Source organism: Borostomias antarcticus (assembly GCF_949987555.1).
Source record: "Borostomias antarcticus genome assembly, chromosome: 4".
In the NCBI taxonomy this organism is placed as follows: Eukaryota; Metazoa; Chordata; class Actinopteri; order Stomiiformes; family Stomiidae; genus Borostomias; species Borostomias antarcticus.
The window spans coordinates 14,295,564-14,312,856 of record NC_140237.1 but is presented as its reverse complement, the minus strand read 5'-3'; the positions used below and the strand labels follow the sequence as shown (position 1 = coordinate 14,312,856).

The window sequence follows — 17,293 nt, the reverse complement described above, 5'->3', positions numbered from 1 at the left end:
AGAGAGAGGGAGAGAGAGGGAGAGAGAGAGAGAGAGATTTGGTCTTGGGAAATAAATTCACAAATGACACTGTTTTGATCCAGTGTTTTGACTCGGGGCCTGTGTGAAGATTTATCTCAGCCTAAAAGCATATTTGATGTATCGTAGGCCACATTTCACTGTTTTCACCTCACTCTCTCACATTGTCACATAGTTTCTCCCAGCCCAAGGATAGCGTTTGAGTTGATAGAGTCAGACACACAGTGGAGCTCTATGGTGGGTGCCTCTATCTCCCATCCTTGGAAGGGCCGGTGGAAATCCCCTGGACATCTGTGTTTCATCCAAGCTCTCCCAGTCTTCTGAGTAGTCGTATTATCTCAACAATAAGGCGATTCATCCTCCCTAGACCCAGACTTTAGTAAGATAGTGTCAGCTATTACGGAGGGGTTTTCACCGCGCTCGCTCCCCCATCACCGAGAGCTGAGACCTCACGGTCGCCGGCGGTCTCTGTAGCAGACTCGTATCTGCCTGCCCGTGTGATTGGTTCTCAGCACTCCCTTTGATGCTGTCACCGGGCCTGTCGGCCTATCAGCCTCATTCCGGGAGTCGGTCTGGGAGGGGTCCAGTCAGCTTCACCCAGCTATGTTAGATCAGATGCAAGCTGATACGGCCTGTCTTAGCGTCGATGCTAATTACTCCTTCCTCTTTATCGTTTTGTGCTTTCTCATTCTCATAACCTAAGTATTTTCAGACTGCTCTACTCCCAAATTCCATACAGTATCGTATATTTTCTCACCATGTTCACAGCCTTACTCTCTCTCTCCCCCTCTCTCTCTCTCTCCCTCTCTCTCCCCCTCTCTCTCTCTCTCCCTCTCTCTCCCCCTCTCTCTTTCTCTCTCTCTCTCTCTCTCTCCCTCTCTCTCTCCTCTCTCCCTCTCTCTCCCCCCCCCTCTCTCTTTCTCTCTCTCTCCTCTCTCTCACAGCAAGCTGCGTCACATCGTGGACGAGATGGTGACCACGGAGCGCGAGTACGTGCGTTCGCTGCGCTACATCATCGAGCACTACTTCCCTGAGATGGAGCGGTCCGACCTGCCCCAGGACCTGCGCGGGAAGCGCTCCGTCATCTTCGGCAACCTGGAGAAGCTGGTGGACTTCCACAGCCAGTACTTCCTGAAGGAGCTGGAGAGCTGCTGCAACCACCCGCTCCGCGTGTCCCACTGCTTCCTGAGACACGTAAGACGCCGCCGGGGGGATCGGGCGCTCGCGGCGACGCGGTCCAACTAGCCCCTCTCGGAGTGTGTGGGACCAGGGGCCTGGGGATGAGGGCTACAATGATTGTGTGTTTCTAACATGAACGGCCCGACCGCTTCCTGAGACACGAGGGGTTCCCATGCTTTGGGGGGAGGGGGGGGGGGCAGTATGGACCAGGATGATCAGGAGAAATGTTCCTCAAACAAACCTGATGATGTCTTTAGACAAATGCGTTGTACACAGTAGGCGGTTTATGCTGAAACTCTGACAAATGGTCAGCATGTTTGAATCATGTCAGAAATATAAGGAAGAGCCCCCTGGTCCCTCCCTGTAGGCCCAAACGCTGTCTGAGGCTCCAGGTGGAGACATCTTAACTCTCATATTAACTGACAGTTATGCTAGCTTTGATTTACATAGCGAGGTTTGAGTTACACACAGGAATGCCAAGGCAGGATTTTGGCTTGATCTACAAACTGCACACACACACACACACACACACACACACACACACACACACACACACACCCAGTATTAGGCTGAGGGAGACAGCTTGTTTTACCCTCAAGTATGAACCCAGCTGTGCAAACATTATGAGCTGAGCTGCCCCTCACTCTCCCTTTCTCTCTCTCCCTCTCCATCTCTCCATACTGTCCCTCACCCTCCCTTTCTCTCTCTCCCTCTCCATCCCTCCATACTGTCCCTCACCCTCCCTTTCTCTCTCTCCCTCTCCATCCCTCCATACTGTCCCTCACCCTCCCTTTCTCTCTCTCCCTCTCCATCCCTCCATCCTGCCCCTCACCCTCCCTTTCTCTCTCTCCCTCTCCATCCCTCCACCCTGCCCCTCACTCTCCCTTTCTCTCTCCCTCTCCATCCCTCCATACTGCCCCTCACCCTCCCTTTCTCTCTCTCCCTCTCCATCCCTCCATACTGTCCCTCACCCTCCCTTTCTCTCTCTCCCTCTCCATCCCTCAACCCTGCCCCTCACTCTCCCTTTCTCTCTCCCTCTCCATCCCTCCATCCTGCCCCTCACCCTCCCTTTCTCTCTCTCCCTCTCCATCCCGCCCCTCACCCTCCCTTTCTCTCTCTCCCTCTCCATCCCTCCATCCTGCCCCTCACTCTCCCTTTCTCTCTCCCTCTCCATCCCTCCATCCCAAAGCTCTCTATGTTCTTCCCATGCTGGCGGAACCCTCTCTTCTCTTCTCATGTTCTCTCTTCTCTAGACTCATGGTTCTCTCTCTCCCTCTGTCTCTCTCTCTCTCCCTCTGTCTCCCTCTCTCTCTCCCTCTGTCTCTCTCTCTCTCCCTGTCTCTCTCTTTCCCTCTCTCTCTCTACCTCCGTCTCTCTCTCTTCCTACCATGCTGTAGATATTTAACCTGCAGGTGGATGTGGGGGATTGAGCCCAGCTTCACCTCTGCTCTCCTTCTGTATCCTTCTATTCCGCGCTCGTTTCCTGACACTGAGAACGCTTAACTTAGAGGCGTGGCCTGAAAGGTCTTAACGGGTTTCCACTGTCAAAACAGCGTGGGAAGAATAGGGCTCTGTGAAAGTCCGTTCTACCGGCGGTACCGCCCAGCGGACCCGGAAAAGAGACCCAGAACATTCCTGGCTATAAACGTCTGTGTGAAAGATATTACACATTTCATGAATATACTGTAAAATGCATTATAAAGCAATCCACCGCATCGCCAAATATCCTCGCCAAGCAAAACTCAAATGGCAAGATGTGGAAAATTCATGTTTCCTGTGCACCAAAATGAATTTGTCTCCAACGATTGTTTGTTCAGTTTAAAAATGTGTTTTGTCCTTCTGTTCGACCAACAGCAAGACCAGTTTGGCCTGTATGCGCTGTACAGCAAGAACAAGCCCAAGTCTGACACGCTGCTCGCCAGTCATGGGAACACCTTCTTCAGAGTAAGTGTGGGCATGTTTACACACACACACACACACACACACACACACACACACACACACACACACACACACACACACACACACTATGTCTTCAATTCCTCCACCTCTCCGTTAAATAACCACGATCACCACTCCTCCACCCCCCCCCCCCCGTCCCTCCGTCTCTCCCAAGAACAAGCAGCTGGAGCTGGGGGACAAGATGGACCTGGCCTCCTACCTGCTGAAGCCCATCCAGCGGATGAGCAAGTACGCCCTGCTGCTCAAGGACCTGATCAAGGAGGTGAGCGAGGCCCAGGAGACGGAGCTGGCCTACCTGCGCGCCGCCGCCGAGATGGTCAAGTTCCAGCTGCGCCACGGCAACGACCTGCTGGCCATGGACGCCATCCGCGACTGTGACGTGAGTAACAGAGGATCTCGTTTGTCGTTGTTTACAGCAGACGGTGGGAGAGGTAAACAAGATACCTACATAATTGAACGTGTTCAAAAGGATTTCAAGAACGCTGAGGGTCTTAGTTATGGAAAAATACTATGCTGGTTCCACTATTGATTCGATAACCTGTGTGTGTGTGTGTGTGTGTGTGTGTTCCAGGTGAACCTGAAGGAGCAGGGTCAGCTGGTCCGGCAGGATGAGTTCACCATCTGGTACGGCAGGAAGAAGTGCCAGCGCCACGTCTTCCTGTTAGAGGACCTGGTTCTGTTCAGCAAGCCCAAACGCATCGAGGGAGGACTGGACGTCTACATCTACAAACACTCCTTCAAGGTAGGAGCTCGCTCAGTCAGTCAGTCAGTCAGTCAGTCAGTCAGTCAGTCAGTCAGTCGATAACGAGGACCTGGTTTAGGCGTGTTCTGGGCCTATCATAGCTCTCTCTCCACCGTGTGTGGGGTGAGCGTCTCTCTTTCCTCCCACGCCAAACCCTGCGTCGCGCTGGCACCGCCACTCACCCCCCTCCTCTCTCCCCGCCCCCTCCAGACGGCCGACGTGGGGATGACGGAGACCTCGGGGGACAGCGGCCTGCGCTTCGAGGTGTGGTTCCGGCGGAGAACGTCCAAGAACCAGACGTACGTCCTGCAGGCCTCCAGCCAGGACGTGAAGAACGCCTGGACCTCTGACATCGCGCGCATCCTCTGGCAGCAGGCCACCAGGAACAAAGGTAGGAGGCTTAGAAAGCATGTGTGTGTGTGTATGTGTGTGTGTGTGTGTACATGTCACTCATCCAGCGACTCAACGCACCACATCACAGCAGCGTCACAGCCATCCATATTCCTAGTGTTACCCCTGTGGTCTGGCCAGTGCGAGCTTGTTTGTGCGCACACTCGCTCTCACACGTATCATCTCACCGGTTCGGCTGGCACAACGCCATCCGTCTGTATGCAAACGAAAGGGTGTCTCATTTCGGCTGAGCGACTAGTCTTTGCTTATGCGTGTACACATGACGGGCCTTTCATTGGACGGTCACTGGGTTCAGCAGTCATGGGAACAGAGGGGTTAACTCTGCTGTCTGTGTGTGGGGACAGAAATCCGTATGCAGGAGATGGTGTCCATGGGGGTGGGGAACAAGCCTTTCCTGGACATCAAGCCCAGCGACGCCGCCATCAACGACAGGGCCATCGATTACATCATGAAGGGCAGAGGTGAGGTCAAGAGCATGTGTGCAGCAACATGACCTGCATTCACCTTGCCTTTATTATTATTATTTATTGTTATCATTATTATTATTATTATTATTATTATTATTTATTGTTATGTATTGTTATTATTATTTATTGTTATCATGTATTATGTATGTATTATTATTTATTATTTTTGTTTTTATTATTATTATTACTACTACTATTATGTGTTATTATTATGTATTATTATTATTTATTATTATTATTTATTGTTATTATTGTTTATTTATGTGGATAGTTAATAAAGAGCATGACAACACCACCCTTGCTGTTTTTCTTTAGTTTTTAAGAGTAGTTAAAAGTTGTGTTGTCCACTCGTGTGTTTCCCAGGAGCCCGGACGCGAGCCTCCATCGCCGTCTCCCTGTTCGACCACTCCAACCCCTTCAAGCGCGTGGCGGCCAACGGCTCCGGAGGCGGGGCCCCGGCCGCCTCGGGCTCCTGCACGCTGCTGGGGCCCCTCAACCTGCACATGTACAGCAGCCAGGCCCTGCTGCCCGCCTCCTCTGAAAGGCCCTTCATCACGCCCTGCATCGAGGAGGACGAGCTGGAGCATGAGACCAGCAGCCAGCCTTCCATGAGTACGTACCGACGCTGGCCGTGGCGCCATCGGGGCGCGTTACGGCTTAGAGCAGCAGTGACACTGTCCTTACGCCATGACACAACACAGCGCTCAGGGTACTAGTATATTAGTACATCAGAGCACAGGGCGTCGCAGCACAGCAGAAAGCAAAACCGTAATCATACACCGTGTTGAACGTTAAAGGAGTAGTAAAGGGAAAAAACATGTTTAGCCCTGTTTTAAGGCTACTTATGATCATATACAATGGTTCAGATCAAAACGTTACATAAACAATAACAATAGCTACCGTAAGTAGTTCCGCTTCCTGAATCCCCTCTGCGGAATGATCTACACATCTACAACGGTCGCTTCAATACAACTCAATGGATTTCAAAAATGATCAATAAAACCCTACAGAATTCATACTTTGCGGCGAATTTGATGGCAGAACACCAACGGACACCAATTACCCCCTCGGTGAGCTTCTTGTCTTTGAAATCGAGAGTTTAACATGTTTTTGAAAGATTTTTCACGGTGCCCATCCACATCCATTGTATGACCTAAACGGTGGTAGACCAGTTATCAGACTTTCTCAAAAGTGCTAGTTTTGTCAACGTTTTGATCTGAACCATTGTATATGATCATAAGTAACCTTAAAACGGGGCTAAACATGCATTTTCCCTTTACTACTCCTTTAAACAATCAATATCTGCGTTTCATTTTTGGTGGCGAACACCGCAGATGTTCCTAATAGGTCCAGATCTTAGTTAAAGCCAACACCGGGCGTTGTTACTGACCACGGACGACGCCTCTCTCTCTCTCTCCCTCCCCTCTCTCTCTCTCTCCCTCCCTCTCTCTCCCTCCCTCCCTCTCCCTCTCCCTCTCCCTCTCCCTCTCCCTCTCCCTCCCTCTCTCTCTCTCTCTCTCTCCCTCTCCCTCTCCCTCTCCCTCTCCCTCTCCCTCTCTCTCTCTCCCTCCAGCCACAGAGAGCTCAGGCTCGTCCTCCCACTGCCTGTCGGGCAGCGGCGGGTCCAGCGGGTCGGACAGCGGCTGTGTGTCCAGCCACCTCCCCGAGGCGCTGTCCGAGGACCCCGGCTCGCCCTGCCCCCCCTCCTCCTCCTCCTCCTGCTGCTCGCCCTCAGTGGCCTCGCCCGTGGACGACAAGCCGCGCTTCAACAGCCAGTACATTTCTGCCGTGAGTAGGACAGGGACATGGGGAACACACACACATACACACACACACACACTGTCTTCGAGTCATCAAGATGTAGATGAACGTTGGTGGTGGAATAAGAACACAAGGCTCTCTCTCACGTGTTGGTGGTGTGGTACCGGAGTGTTTTGGGTTGAATTCTGTTTACCTCGTTACGTTCCCTCGGGTCGAGTCGTGGGTGAAGATCAGTTTGAATGGTGATGGTTAGGTTTGGTGGATGGAGGGCCTTTAGCTCAGTTGGTAGAGCGGGTCGTTCAGTGATCGAAGGGTCGGTGGTTTGAATCCCAGCTCTAACTGTCCACATGTCGAAGTGTCCTTGAGCGAGACACCTAACCCCAAATTGCTGCCTATGAGCAGGTTAGCACCTTGCATGGCAGCTACCGACATTGATATGTGTGTGTGAATGGGTGAATGAGAGGCCATTGTAAAGCGCTTTGAGTGCTGCTAAGGTGGAAAAGCACTATATAAGTGCAGTCCATTTACCATTTACTCCCAGAGCTCTGTGCTAACATGGGTGAAGAGCTTCCTCTTCCACCTGTGTTCAGTTATTCAGCCGTACAGTAGATTGGGTCGTTCTGTCCCTCAGGAGAAGGACAACTAAGCCATGTGTTCTGGGTGCTCCCTACATACTAAATATACCACACTTATATCAATGGAATGGATCCTGAAAAAGAACATTACCTTCTGCTCGCATGAAATGCATGATTGTAACATATCCTGGTGCATGCAAACTGCTCTCACTCACACATCCATTCTAGCTAACTGGAACATGGAGAATAATCAATCTAAAACACTCTGCTGTATCACTGCTACAGTATGAGCTCAGCTTTGTCTAATAGTCCCTGCTGACCTGAACAGTGCTTAACTCGCAACTTAACACCACAGTTTAACCCTTGCCTCTCTCCCTCCATTTACAGAAAGCAGCTCAAATCATAGGCCCATCCACTATAGTGTGATTCACCGTAAACCTGCTTTGAGTAAGTGGAGAAATGCTTTAAATCAGTCCGTCTGAAACGGTGCCATCTAAAGCAGTGCCCTGGGCTCCAACCACCCGGAGAGCCTGTGAGAGGTTGGCCATGGTCGTATGGCATGTTTTCAAAGGGGAGGCTGGGAGCAGCCGTGTAATTCTTCTTTCTTTCGTTCTCTCCGTGTCTACAGGTTTAATATCCGGCGTCTGCCATGCGAAGGAAAGACAATACTGCCACGCGAAAGGCGAGCTGGATGGAAGAGTATTTATTGGTCCTTGTCGGTGCCAGAAAATCTCATCATCTCCCACGGACACTGAAATTCAACCGGGACTTAGCACTGTTTAAAAAAAAAAGCCACTTTTGAGTATAGCTTTTATATCGTTAAAAAGGAAAAAAAGAAAAGTTGATTTAAATATTCTTATATTTATCTTCTTTTTTTCTGGTGCAGTAGTTTTCTGTACAATACCAGTCACTGTAAATAATTATTGTAATAGTTTACAATGCAGTTATGAACTGTTTCCTTGTTTATTTCACTTTCTCTTGTCTCGTTGTAGACCACTTTTGCAGCAGACTGCAATTTTTGAAATGGCAGATTCTATACCTTGGTATGAAAAGGTAGCTATCTCTGAATTGAGGCAAGAATATGGATGTACTCTTCAAAGTTCATAAGCAACATGCTTTTTTTTTTCAAAAAAGGCAGCATTTTAGTATGACTGTTCTAATTTGTCTTTACATAATGTCTGTTCTTTGTTTCTTAATTGACCCGTGGTCAGATATTCCTCACAGTTGTTATTTTATGTTGTTTCGTTCTTTCTCGGCCCAATCCGTTTCACCACTTCCGTAGTGCCTCAATCTTGTAGCTGATCCAGGGTCAGTCTCCCGGCGGCTCTCAGAAGGTCTGAGGGACAGGCTTCTCTAAACCCAGATCCCAGGTCAGCCTGCTCAGCTGTTGAACTGAGAGGGAGCGGAGAACGGTACAACCTGTGTGAAGAAAGAGGCGCTGGGATGAGCTCTGATGCAACGTTTTCCTTGTTTTCTGAGAAAAAAAGATGGCATTAAGAAAATGAAAAAAAAGAACACCAAAATGTACATTGTCTGTAAATATTTGCGGCGGTGCTCTGTGGTTCTAGCGTGTAGGAGCGGAAAAATAAGATTGTGATAACTTTGTACTGTACATGTTTGTATTAACCAGCAAAAAGCAGGGAATCACTAAAGTGCCATTCTCAAACCAAGAAAACAAAACAAAAAGTTCAAATTTCCACTCGTAGCTGGAGCATGAATGTGTACTCAAGTGTCATATTTCTTTATCCTAACAAGTTCACATATTTAATAAAGACAGATTGCTTTGTATCCAGAAGGAGAGAGTGTGTGTTTTCATTGGTTGCCTGAGGGGGTAGACGAGTCTTACTGTTGTTAGATTGGGTTCGGAGGAGGTCTTGTCCTCTGGAAACAGAGGAACAGTGTGGCAGTGTTCTCTACCCAGCAGCTCCATGCACGCAGCGTAGCGCTTCGCTACAGGAAGGGTGAACTGGAGAAGAGAACGGACATAATCCATTTACTCTGGAATATGTAGAGGTGGGTCGTATGCCCACCTCCCTTGTTCTCTGTAAAGCGCATTGTGTTGCCTCTGGGTATGAAATGCGCTATACAAATAAAGCTTTGATTGATTGATTGATTGATTGATTTACATTAAATATTTCTGTCTGATACTGTATACTGTAATAACATTATTAATAAATAATATGTAGTTACATTTGACTTGTATTCGCCTAAGAGATACTCTTACTCTTTTAGTAAGTTCACTTTCAGTGCACCTTGATGTTCTATGGCATTATCTACTGTCTGTATGGTAAACTGTGCATAATGACTACTGTACACTACAGCATGGGTTCCCAAACTCCATCAATGTGGGCCTCCCCTCTGAAAACAGTGACACACCCGCGGCCCCCCAACCCCCAAATTTGTCCATTAAAAAAAAAAAGACCTTTAAAATCACGTTTCATTCATAAAAACCATAGAAAATTCTAAAATAAAAAACATGTTTTTCCTTATTTTTTTTCTAACCATCCCTCCACGCCTCCCCTGAATTTCTTTGGGGCCCCCCAGGGGAGGCGTGCCTCACAGTTTGGGAATGCCTGCCCTACAGTACCTGCGTGACACGTGTGACAGAGAGACTGACCCTGAGGTCCTCACCTCCAGCCATCGCTGCAGCTGCCCACTGCTCTGCCTCTGTTGCTTAGGGGAGAAGATTCTCATCAGCTCGGACACAAAGTCCTCCACCCTCGCCTGTCCAGTCTGGGGATGGAGAGGAAGAGGACTTCACTAAATACACTAAATACACTCACCCTGAAAACCACAGACATGAACACAGATATGATAGTGGCCGTATAGACCTCCCAACTCTCCACCCCACAGCAGAAACACAGCACACGACAGGAAGCAACATCACAAGTGGACACATGCTCAGTCCTACCCAGAGGAAGTAGACCAGGTTGGCTATCTTCAGAGTGCAGTCCTTGGAGTCATCCAGCCGGATGGAGTCTAGGATGACTCCGGTCAGAAAGGCATGACACTGACGGCCATACACCATCTCCTCATAGGACAAACCGAAGCAGGCAAAGACCACATCTGGAATAAAATATGCAAATCAACTTGTTTACCACCAGAGACTACAGGAAATGCCACAGATTTAAACTCTGATTTAAACAGCCTCAAATCAAATGTAGAATTAAACCCAGAGCCACTCTGATTGAATAGATGAATAATTGATTATGGTTAGTTTGAATGGTGATCTATCCTCTCATGTCAAAGCCAGTAAGCACAAACCACACACATCTGCACGACAAGTTTGTTTGAATTTCTCTCACGGAATGTAGTCATGTAGTATAATCCATTATTGCTGAATGTCACAAAATGATTGCTGGCTAGTGCAAACTAATCATACTGCAATCACTGGGTTGATTAAAGAGAATGATCTCTGCTTCCCTCTTGTGGATATATCTGCATACTGCATGAATGGACGCTGTCAATCAAGTACCACTTACTAAAATAGAATAGAACGTTTATTCACCATGTGTAACAAGTACAGCTACAGGTACATTGGAATTCTTGTAATCGCTTGTCCTTACTGTATCTTATCAGTGTTAATCACTTCCTCATTCCATTCCTAGATTCTCAGCTAGACAAATAAAGGTTCCCAAACTGGCAATTTACTATCCATAGTCTATCAGTCTCATCTACTTATCCCATCCGATCATGGATGACTATGTCTGTGTTCATGATGTAGGCAGTGCAATTAAATAACGTTCAAGTATATCGTTATTTAATTGCACTGCCTACATCATGGACACAGACATAGTCATCCATAACGGAGCAAACATAATCCCATCACATCTGAGTGCATGAGGTAACTTACTGTTATCATCCTTCCTGTCCTGTAGTGTCCCATGTGCTTCATACCCTGAGGAAGACAAACATCTTTCTATTTGCTCATATAAGTCAGCTAACACAACACAGGCCGACAGGCTGCCATCTGTTTACTTTTAGGAAACATTCTGTGCTCAAAGATGAAAAGCAGTTGAAGACTTCTCACGACTGTGGACGCGAGCGCCGTCGGTGTAGATGACACTCTGGGTGAAGAAGCCCCCGGGCTCTCCTGTCCCCAGGACCGCGGGGTGGTCCACCCTGAGGACCGCGCCCCTGACCGGCAGCACACAGCCTCTCACTGGGATCACACAGCCCCTCAGGGCTGGCCGGCTCCACCCCCCCTCCCCCCCACCTGAACACAGAGACACACCCACACACTGAACACTAAAACATACTGGAACTGTAAATGTGTGCTTAATGAGGTGTTACGCTACACATACACGCCTGAAAGATGTCCTCGAATGAATAATCATGGTCTAGAGTTGGACTTCGTAAGAGCGATACAGTGAAAGGACTTTCGAAGAGCAACGCGCCATATCGGCGGTTCTGTTGGCGGTCTTACCTTTCCGGGTCACGCTGTAAGGCTTGGCTGTGCTCCGCTCCGCCCCACCAGCTCTCTGTGTGGGACGCGGTCGTCCCGGGGAGCCCCCTAGCAGGGCGGTGAGGGCGGACAGCCTGGCGAAGGCCTGGGCAGGGGGGGGGTCCGTAGGGAGGGAGTCAGGCGCGGGACCCCTGAGAACGGCAGCGGCGGTCCCTGCCCCCCGGCGCCCGGCTCTCTGCCTGCTCCGATCACAGAACATGTCCCCCACCATCTGCGCCAGCCTCTGCAGCGGGGCAGACAGCCTCCCTGCATCGTCCCTCGTCCTCCGGATCATCCTCTGGAGAGAGGCCGACCCCTCTCCTACGCCCTCTGGTGGCCTGTTTGGTACTGCGGAAAGGTCACCAGCATCCACTGGTTCTGGCTTTATGCCTAGCAAAGGTGCAAGAGAGACTTGACTCACTTCGTCAGGCTTCTGTGACACCCTGCCAAGAGGGGCTGCTAGTTCTGTTTCGACTAACATTTGTCTTTGGACGACGTTCTTCAATGGCGCTGAGAACTCACTGGCGGTAGCTGGTGAGCTACGCTGAATTGATCTATTAGAAGAGTTGTTGGCGGTTCTATGGAGAGCTGATGGACGCTGGTTTGAGTCAGCTGCCTCCTCTGTGCTGACATTGCTGCCCTCCCCCATATGTTTTAGGAGGACGTCTGTCAGGCTTGGTGCGCCATCTGCTTCCTCAGAGGGACGGATGTCCTCATCCACCGAATTCAAAGAGTCTTCTAAGTTTTTAGAATCTTGCCATTGAATTAGACTGGGATCCATGCTTTCCTGTGGAGAAGATTCAAATGTGCATGAGTACAATTTATTATTGTCACACAACTCCCCCAATCCGGTCAAATTGGGAGCAAATGTAAACAGTAGCTCTGTCCTACTCTAAATATACTGTACTAGTGGACACTGGGCTGTAGCCATGTCCTCTGCAAGCACACACACACACACACACACACACACACACACACACACACGCTTGTCACTAAGCACCTCGGGCTTTGCGAATACGATCCCTGAGATACTGATTCCCCTCCTCTCCCTGTAGGGCCTATCCAAACTCGGCTCTCTAAATTAAATTCCTCGAGCGAGTCTCAGCAGTGATCTATCTGCAGCAGAACTCGACAGCATGAATATATCCGGCCAATCAGACTTTGACACCCCTCCAAACTGTATCCGGTGGTTTGACAAGTCACCGAGAGCTGTGCCAGCAATTATTTACATCAAGTACTTGTGGAGAAGTGGAAGAGTTTGACGAGGCCAGCACAAAGGCAAGCGGAGACGTACTTCGCCGTAGTTGATCCCTGCGTCTCGCTGTTCATGTTCATGGTAGACAGACAGGGACTCTGCTGAGGACGAGGACTCGTTGGCGGCCTCTTTGCTCTGCAGCCAGGCCCTGTGTGGAGAGACACCACAGCTGGTAGCATCCATGTTCTGGCAGAGCACAACACTGTTCACCAGTCACAACATACAATGCAGTCAACAATTAATTTAACAACGTACTGTAATGTACAAGATTTAGATAATGGCTTTACAGTACATAGACTTTATGACTATAGATGATCCCATCAACTTCCAAATGTTCAATGCAATATTGACTTGTTACTTTTGATCCACATCCCATGGATCATGTTTTAGGCTTAAGAGGATCTATACTGATCAACCCTGGATGATGGTGTCTCATTCTCTCACCTGTAATCAGAGCTGTCCTCCAGCGCTCCACGCAGAGCTGGGATGTCAAACTCCTGGATCTCCTGGCATAGCAGCGGCCATTCCCTACACAGGGTGGACAACAAAAAAGCACCCTGTCAAAAGCCACGACCTCCATTTTGGCTCCCTGCCCCCAGTTTCCCTACTCTACAGTATATGGAGTGTCTGTATGTGTTTTAATGTGTGCTTTACAACAAACTTCCTTCTTGAGGTCAATAACGTTTTCTAAGTCTAAGTACCTGAACTCAGAGGGCAGTAACAGGCGGCCACACCTCAGGAAGTTGAGGATGTGACGGAACATCTGTCCGTCTCCTTTAACGAGGAGGCTCTTTCCGAACACTATCCAGCTGGTCTTCCTGCGATTGGACAGCAGGTCTGGGTACTAAACAAGATGGACCAATCAATTTCCATTAATTTCGCAGAAGAAAATGTGCAGACAATAATCCATCTTGCCAAATAAAGGTGTATTTGTTTTTACTCACAAAAAGCAGTTTGATTGTTTCCACGGATTAAGGCGGCAGTAAAGAGAATGAGGGGTGCTCTACGGTACCTACCTTTAAAAGAGTTTTCAAGAACGTGGCGTACCAGTGTGTTCCAACATAAACTTTAACAACTTTATTAACGGTAAATGTTGCCACTGAGGCGGACCAGGGCCATGCCGTAAAATACCCTGTAAAAGACAGAGGAGGGGAAAACAGCAGTAGCCTACAGAGTAACTGCTCGGCCAAGTGTGTGTGTGTGTGTGTTTGTGTCTATTGACATGTCTCACCGCCCGTGGTCCTCTTCCTAAGTAGGAAGTCCCACACTGCTTCCTTAAAGGCGAGGTAGGCCTCATCCTGCTTGTCCAGGTACTCACACAGCCCATCTATCTCCCATCTAGTCTCTGTTAGTGGGAGGCGGCATGTTCCTAACCAGTTCCTACAATCATAGCCAATAGGAAATGCATGAGGAAAATACTACTGCATCTATTCTGTAGTGAGTTATAGTGAGTTACTAAATGACATTAAGTGTTGGAACAGGAAGACCTATTAGACTTACTCCACATGTTGGAAGACAACTCCATTGCCAGACATGTGTAGCTTGCTACCCTCTAGGTTGCTGTCCACATAGAGCTGACCCAAAGCAGAGTCTTGATACCTCACCAGGAGGTCAAAGGTTATTATATAGAGTGGCTGGGGTCGCTGAGGGGTCAACGGCTCACTCACAGGAGGGTGGTCCCCACCGTCAAAGCTTACCTCTGGGGCATAATTAAACAATTACCACTAATTTACATCACGATTCACCTTCTCAATCACAATAAACATCACAGAGCTCTCTGGAGAAGAAATATGTTCGTGTCTGTATAAAACACATAACCTCAGACAAGAGATTTCCAAACAGCCGCCAAGTTTGTTGACTTTAATCTACAGTTTATCAACCTCCAACTATTTAATCGGTGCATTCTTCTAATGTTTCATGGAAACATTTTTGGCAGCATTAATGAAGATACAGTAAAAACATGTTATTTAGTGTCATTTAATGTTCATAATTACTCATTTGCGCCATACCATGTAGTTTCTGCAGGGCTTCCATGAAGCTAATCATGCCAGCCACTTTGGCCTCTTGGTTCAACCTCTCGTGATCACTGAACTGCTCGGGGAGCAAGATCTTTCCCGTCTGAAGGAAATTAGCTTTAATGAACAGAAAATAAACTCACGTCACTCTCATTAACTGTTACCAGCAGTCTCTCTTCGTACGTGCTCAAACACAAACAAAGCATATCTCACTTCTGCTTAGCTGCTATACCTAGTTTACTTAATATTTTCTAGGAGCTTGTTTGTTTAGTGCTTACTGTGTCTTATTATGTGGTACTTAAAATACATATCCTATTATGGATTACAGGGATAGCCTATCACGTAGGTAACATCTCTGTAACTATTTATGTACTCTACTGATAGTCATGTTTCTCATCATGACATATTTATTCCATGTTTAGTGCTCGGTAAAATGTTCCCATTTTCCAGGAGCTTGCTTTACTGTCTCATTGAGAGAGATCAGGGAAGAATTTTTACAGCTCACTTATATTGGCCCAAATGGGTGAACTTTTTTTTCTTTTCTTCCCTCTGGAAAATTAGGGGATCTATGTACATCCCCCTTTCTCTCTGTAAAGCGCACTGTGTTGCCTTTGTGCGTGAAATGTGTTATATTAATAAAGTTTGATTTGATTTTATATTGCAGATTAGTGGATGGAGTTTTCATCTCTTTTGGAGATTCAACAATCCATATGTCAAAAGAGTCATACCAAGAGTTGCAGTACTGTAACTAGATAATTTAAGCTAATAGAGCTAATGAGAGAAAATCTACATGAAGATCCATTTTAATAGCCATTATTTTATTTTTATAATAATAATTTTCATTTTTATAATAATCAAAATGTCTACAATTTCATGCATTTGGTGTTTGTGTTGTTCACATCATCTGGTCTCCTTTTGTGCTGTATTAACACTGGTTCAGATGGTGTAGTGCAGTTGTTAACATGGGCTTTCCCTATTTGGCAGAAAATCGTCTTGAATGTGCCTAACCCAATAGTACATTTCCATCACCATCAGCACATATTCCAGCCAGACAGTGAAAAGGCTATGGCTTAAGAGGTGAAAAACAAAGCCAATGGCAATGAATATGACTGTATGCTAGTACTGCAGCAACTTCTACAGATGTTGAGGCACAAGGTTTCACTCACTGAAGTGAAAAATACCATCTGAAGATTTGATACCTGTTAACTGGCTTGATATGAATTGACATATTTAACTAAAGGAAAATACACAGGCCCCGAGTTAGGATGCCATTTTCATGATGAGAGTTGTGAGGGATGCTTGCCTATGAACCTGAATAGAGGGCTGTCACACTCGATGATGGCCACGTTGTCGCACAGCCACAGCAGGTTGTGTGGTGTCACCAGGTGGGGGTACAGGCGGACCTGTTCCATAGGGATGAAGCAGTACAGAACCTCCTCATCCCCGTCAACCAGAGGGGTCCCAACCAGACCCAGGGGTACCGCATCATGAACTGGAGTAGACCAGAATGACAACATAATTAAGTGCCATTAAATGAGTCAGGTTACATTAGCTTGATGTTGGAACTGTGGGCCTACCTGATGATACAGGGCTTGCTATGGGCTCTGCTTGCTTCTTGTTACAGATGCGGGTTTTCCAGTAATTCAGACTTGCCCTTTCAGTGACTTGAAGGTCAACTGACCGGGCACGTAAATAATGCTTGCCTGATTGAAGATTTTCTAAGGCCTATCAAAAATGAAATAGCTGAAAATAAGCACTAGGAAAAACATCAATTATTGTATGAACCCTTTGTCTCCTCCACAATTTCTTAGCTTGTTGTGACCTTAACCCAACTGTGGACAACACTTTCTACCATAAGGGCCTACATACATACATGCCTATTGCACGGTGTATTATTATTGTGTGCTGATTGGTTAATTTGAATTACCTGGAGCAGTGAGGTAAGGCCTAGACCTGCAGTTAACTCATATAAAATGTTGAGTTCTGATGTACATGATGTGGCAAGTTTTCCAGTTTGCAGATAATAATATACATGTCTGAATGTGCATCCATCTCTATCAATAAACCATCTGCTTGCATTCTGATCAGAGTTGTCTTTAAAAACCAAAGAGTCTTGAAGGTGAGTCAGACGGTCCAGAGGTATAGAGAAAAAACACCCTCCGACGTTGTAATTGCAAAACTGGCCGACTTGACGATCCGCCATAGTCATCAATCCCGAGAATAACGAGATTACCGGCTAGCTAGCTGTTAGTGCTTCCCCGTGGTTACCAGGCCTACGTTAACTAGCCTACCGAAATCAGCAGTCAATCAGCTGATGTTGCAGTAACTATAACAGCTCATCAGCACAATAATGCAGTGGTTCAAAATATGTGTAAAAAATAGCTATCTGGCCTATCATCATGACATATCTCAAGACGACGAAATTCCTGTAAAACTAGAAAGATTTGACATGTTGTTGTTATTC

General features: G+C 47.5%; 2 protein-coding genes across 2 annotated transcripts in view; one reads left to right on the top strand and one right to left on the bottom strand.

Moving 5' to 3' along the window:
- Positions 1-8,867, top strand: part of plekhg4 (pleckstrin homology domain containing, family G (with RhoGef domain) member 4) — a 96,193-nt gene extending 87,326 nt beyond the window's left edge. Inside the window, 10 exon segments of the mRNA XM_084437345.1 lie at positions 963-1,212; positions 3,052-3,141; positions 3,314-3,538; positions 3,731-3,901; positions 4,112-4,292; positions 4,657-4,773; positions 5,143-5,391; positions 6,353-6,567; positions 7,503-7,562; positions 7,744-8,867. Of these exon segments, the coding sequence (XP_084293471.1) occupies positions 963-1,212; positions 3,052-3,141; positions 3,314-3,538; positions 3,731-3,901; positions 4,112-4,292; positions 4,657-4,773; positions 5,143-5,391; positions 6,353-6,567; positions 7,503-7,541 (1,537 nt within the window). The 3' untranslated portion in view covers positions 7,542-7,562; positions 7,744-8,867.
- On the bottom strand, positions 8,402-17,032 carry LOC311308384 (BTB/POZ domain-containing protein KCTD19-like; the record flags this gene model as incomplete). The annotated part of the gene is made up of 17 exons (XM_084437343.1): positions 8,402-8,507; positions 8,939-9,081; positions 9,747-9,848; positions 10,027-10,181; positions 11,146-11,331; positions 11,542-11,665; positions 12,854-12,962; positions 13,259-13,342; positions 13,516-13,658; positions 13,831-13,946; positions 14,046-14,152; positions 14,315-14,457; positions 14,560-14,591; positions 14,824-14,946; positions 16,133-16,321; positions 16,407-16,554; positions 16,757-17,032. The coding sequence occupies 17 exons, from the start codon at positions 17,030-17,032 to the stop codon at positions 8,402-8,404; spliced, it is 2,286 nt and encodes a 761-aa protein (XP_084293469.1).
- Positions 17,033-17,293: the final 261 nt, after the last annotated feature.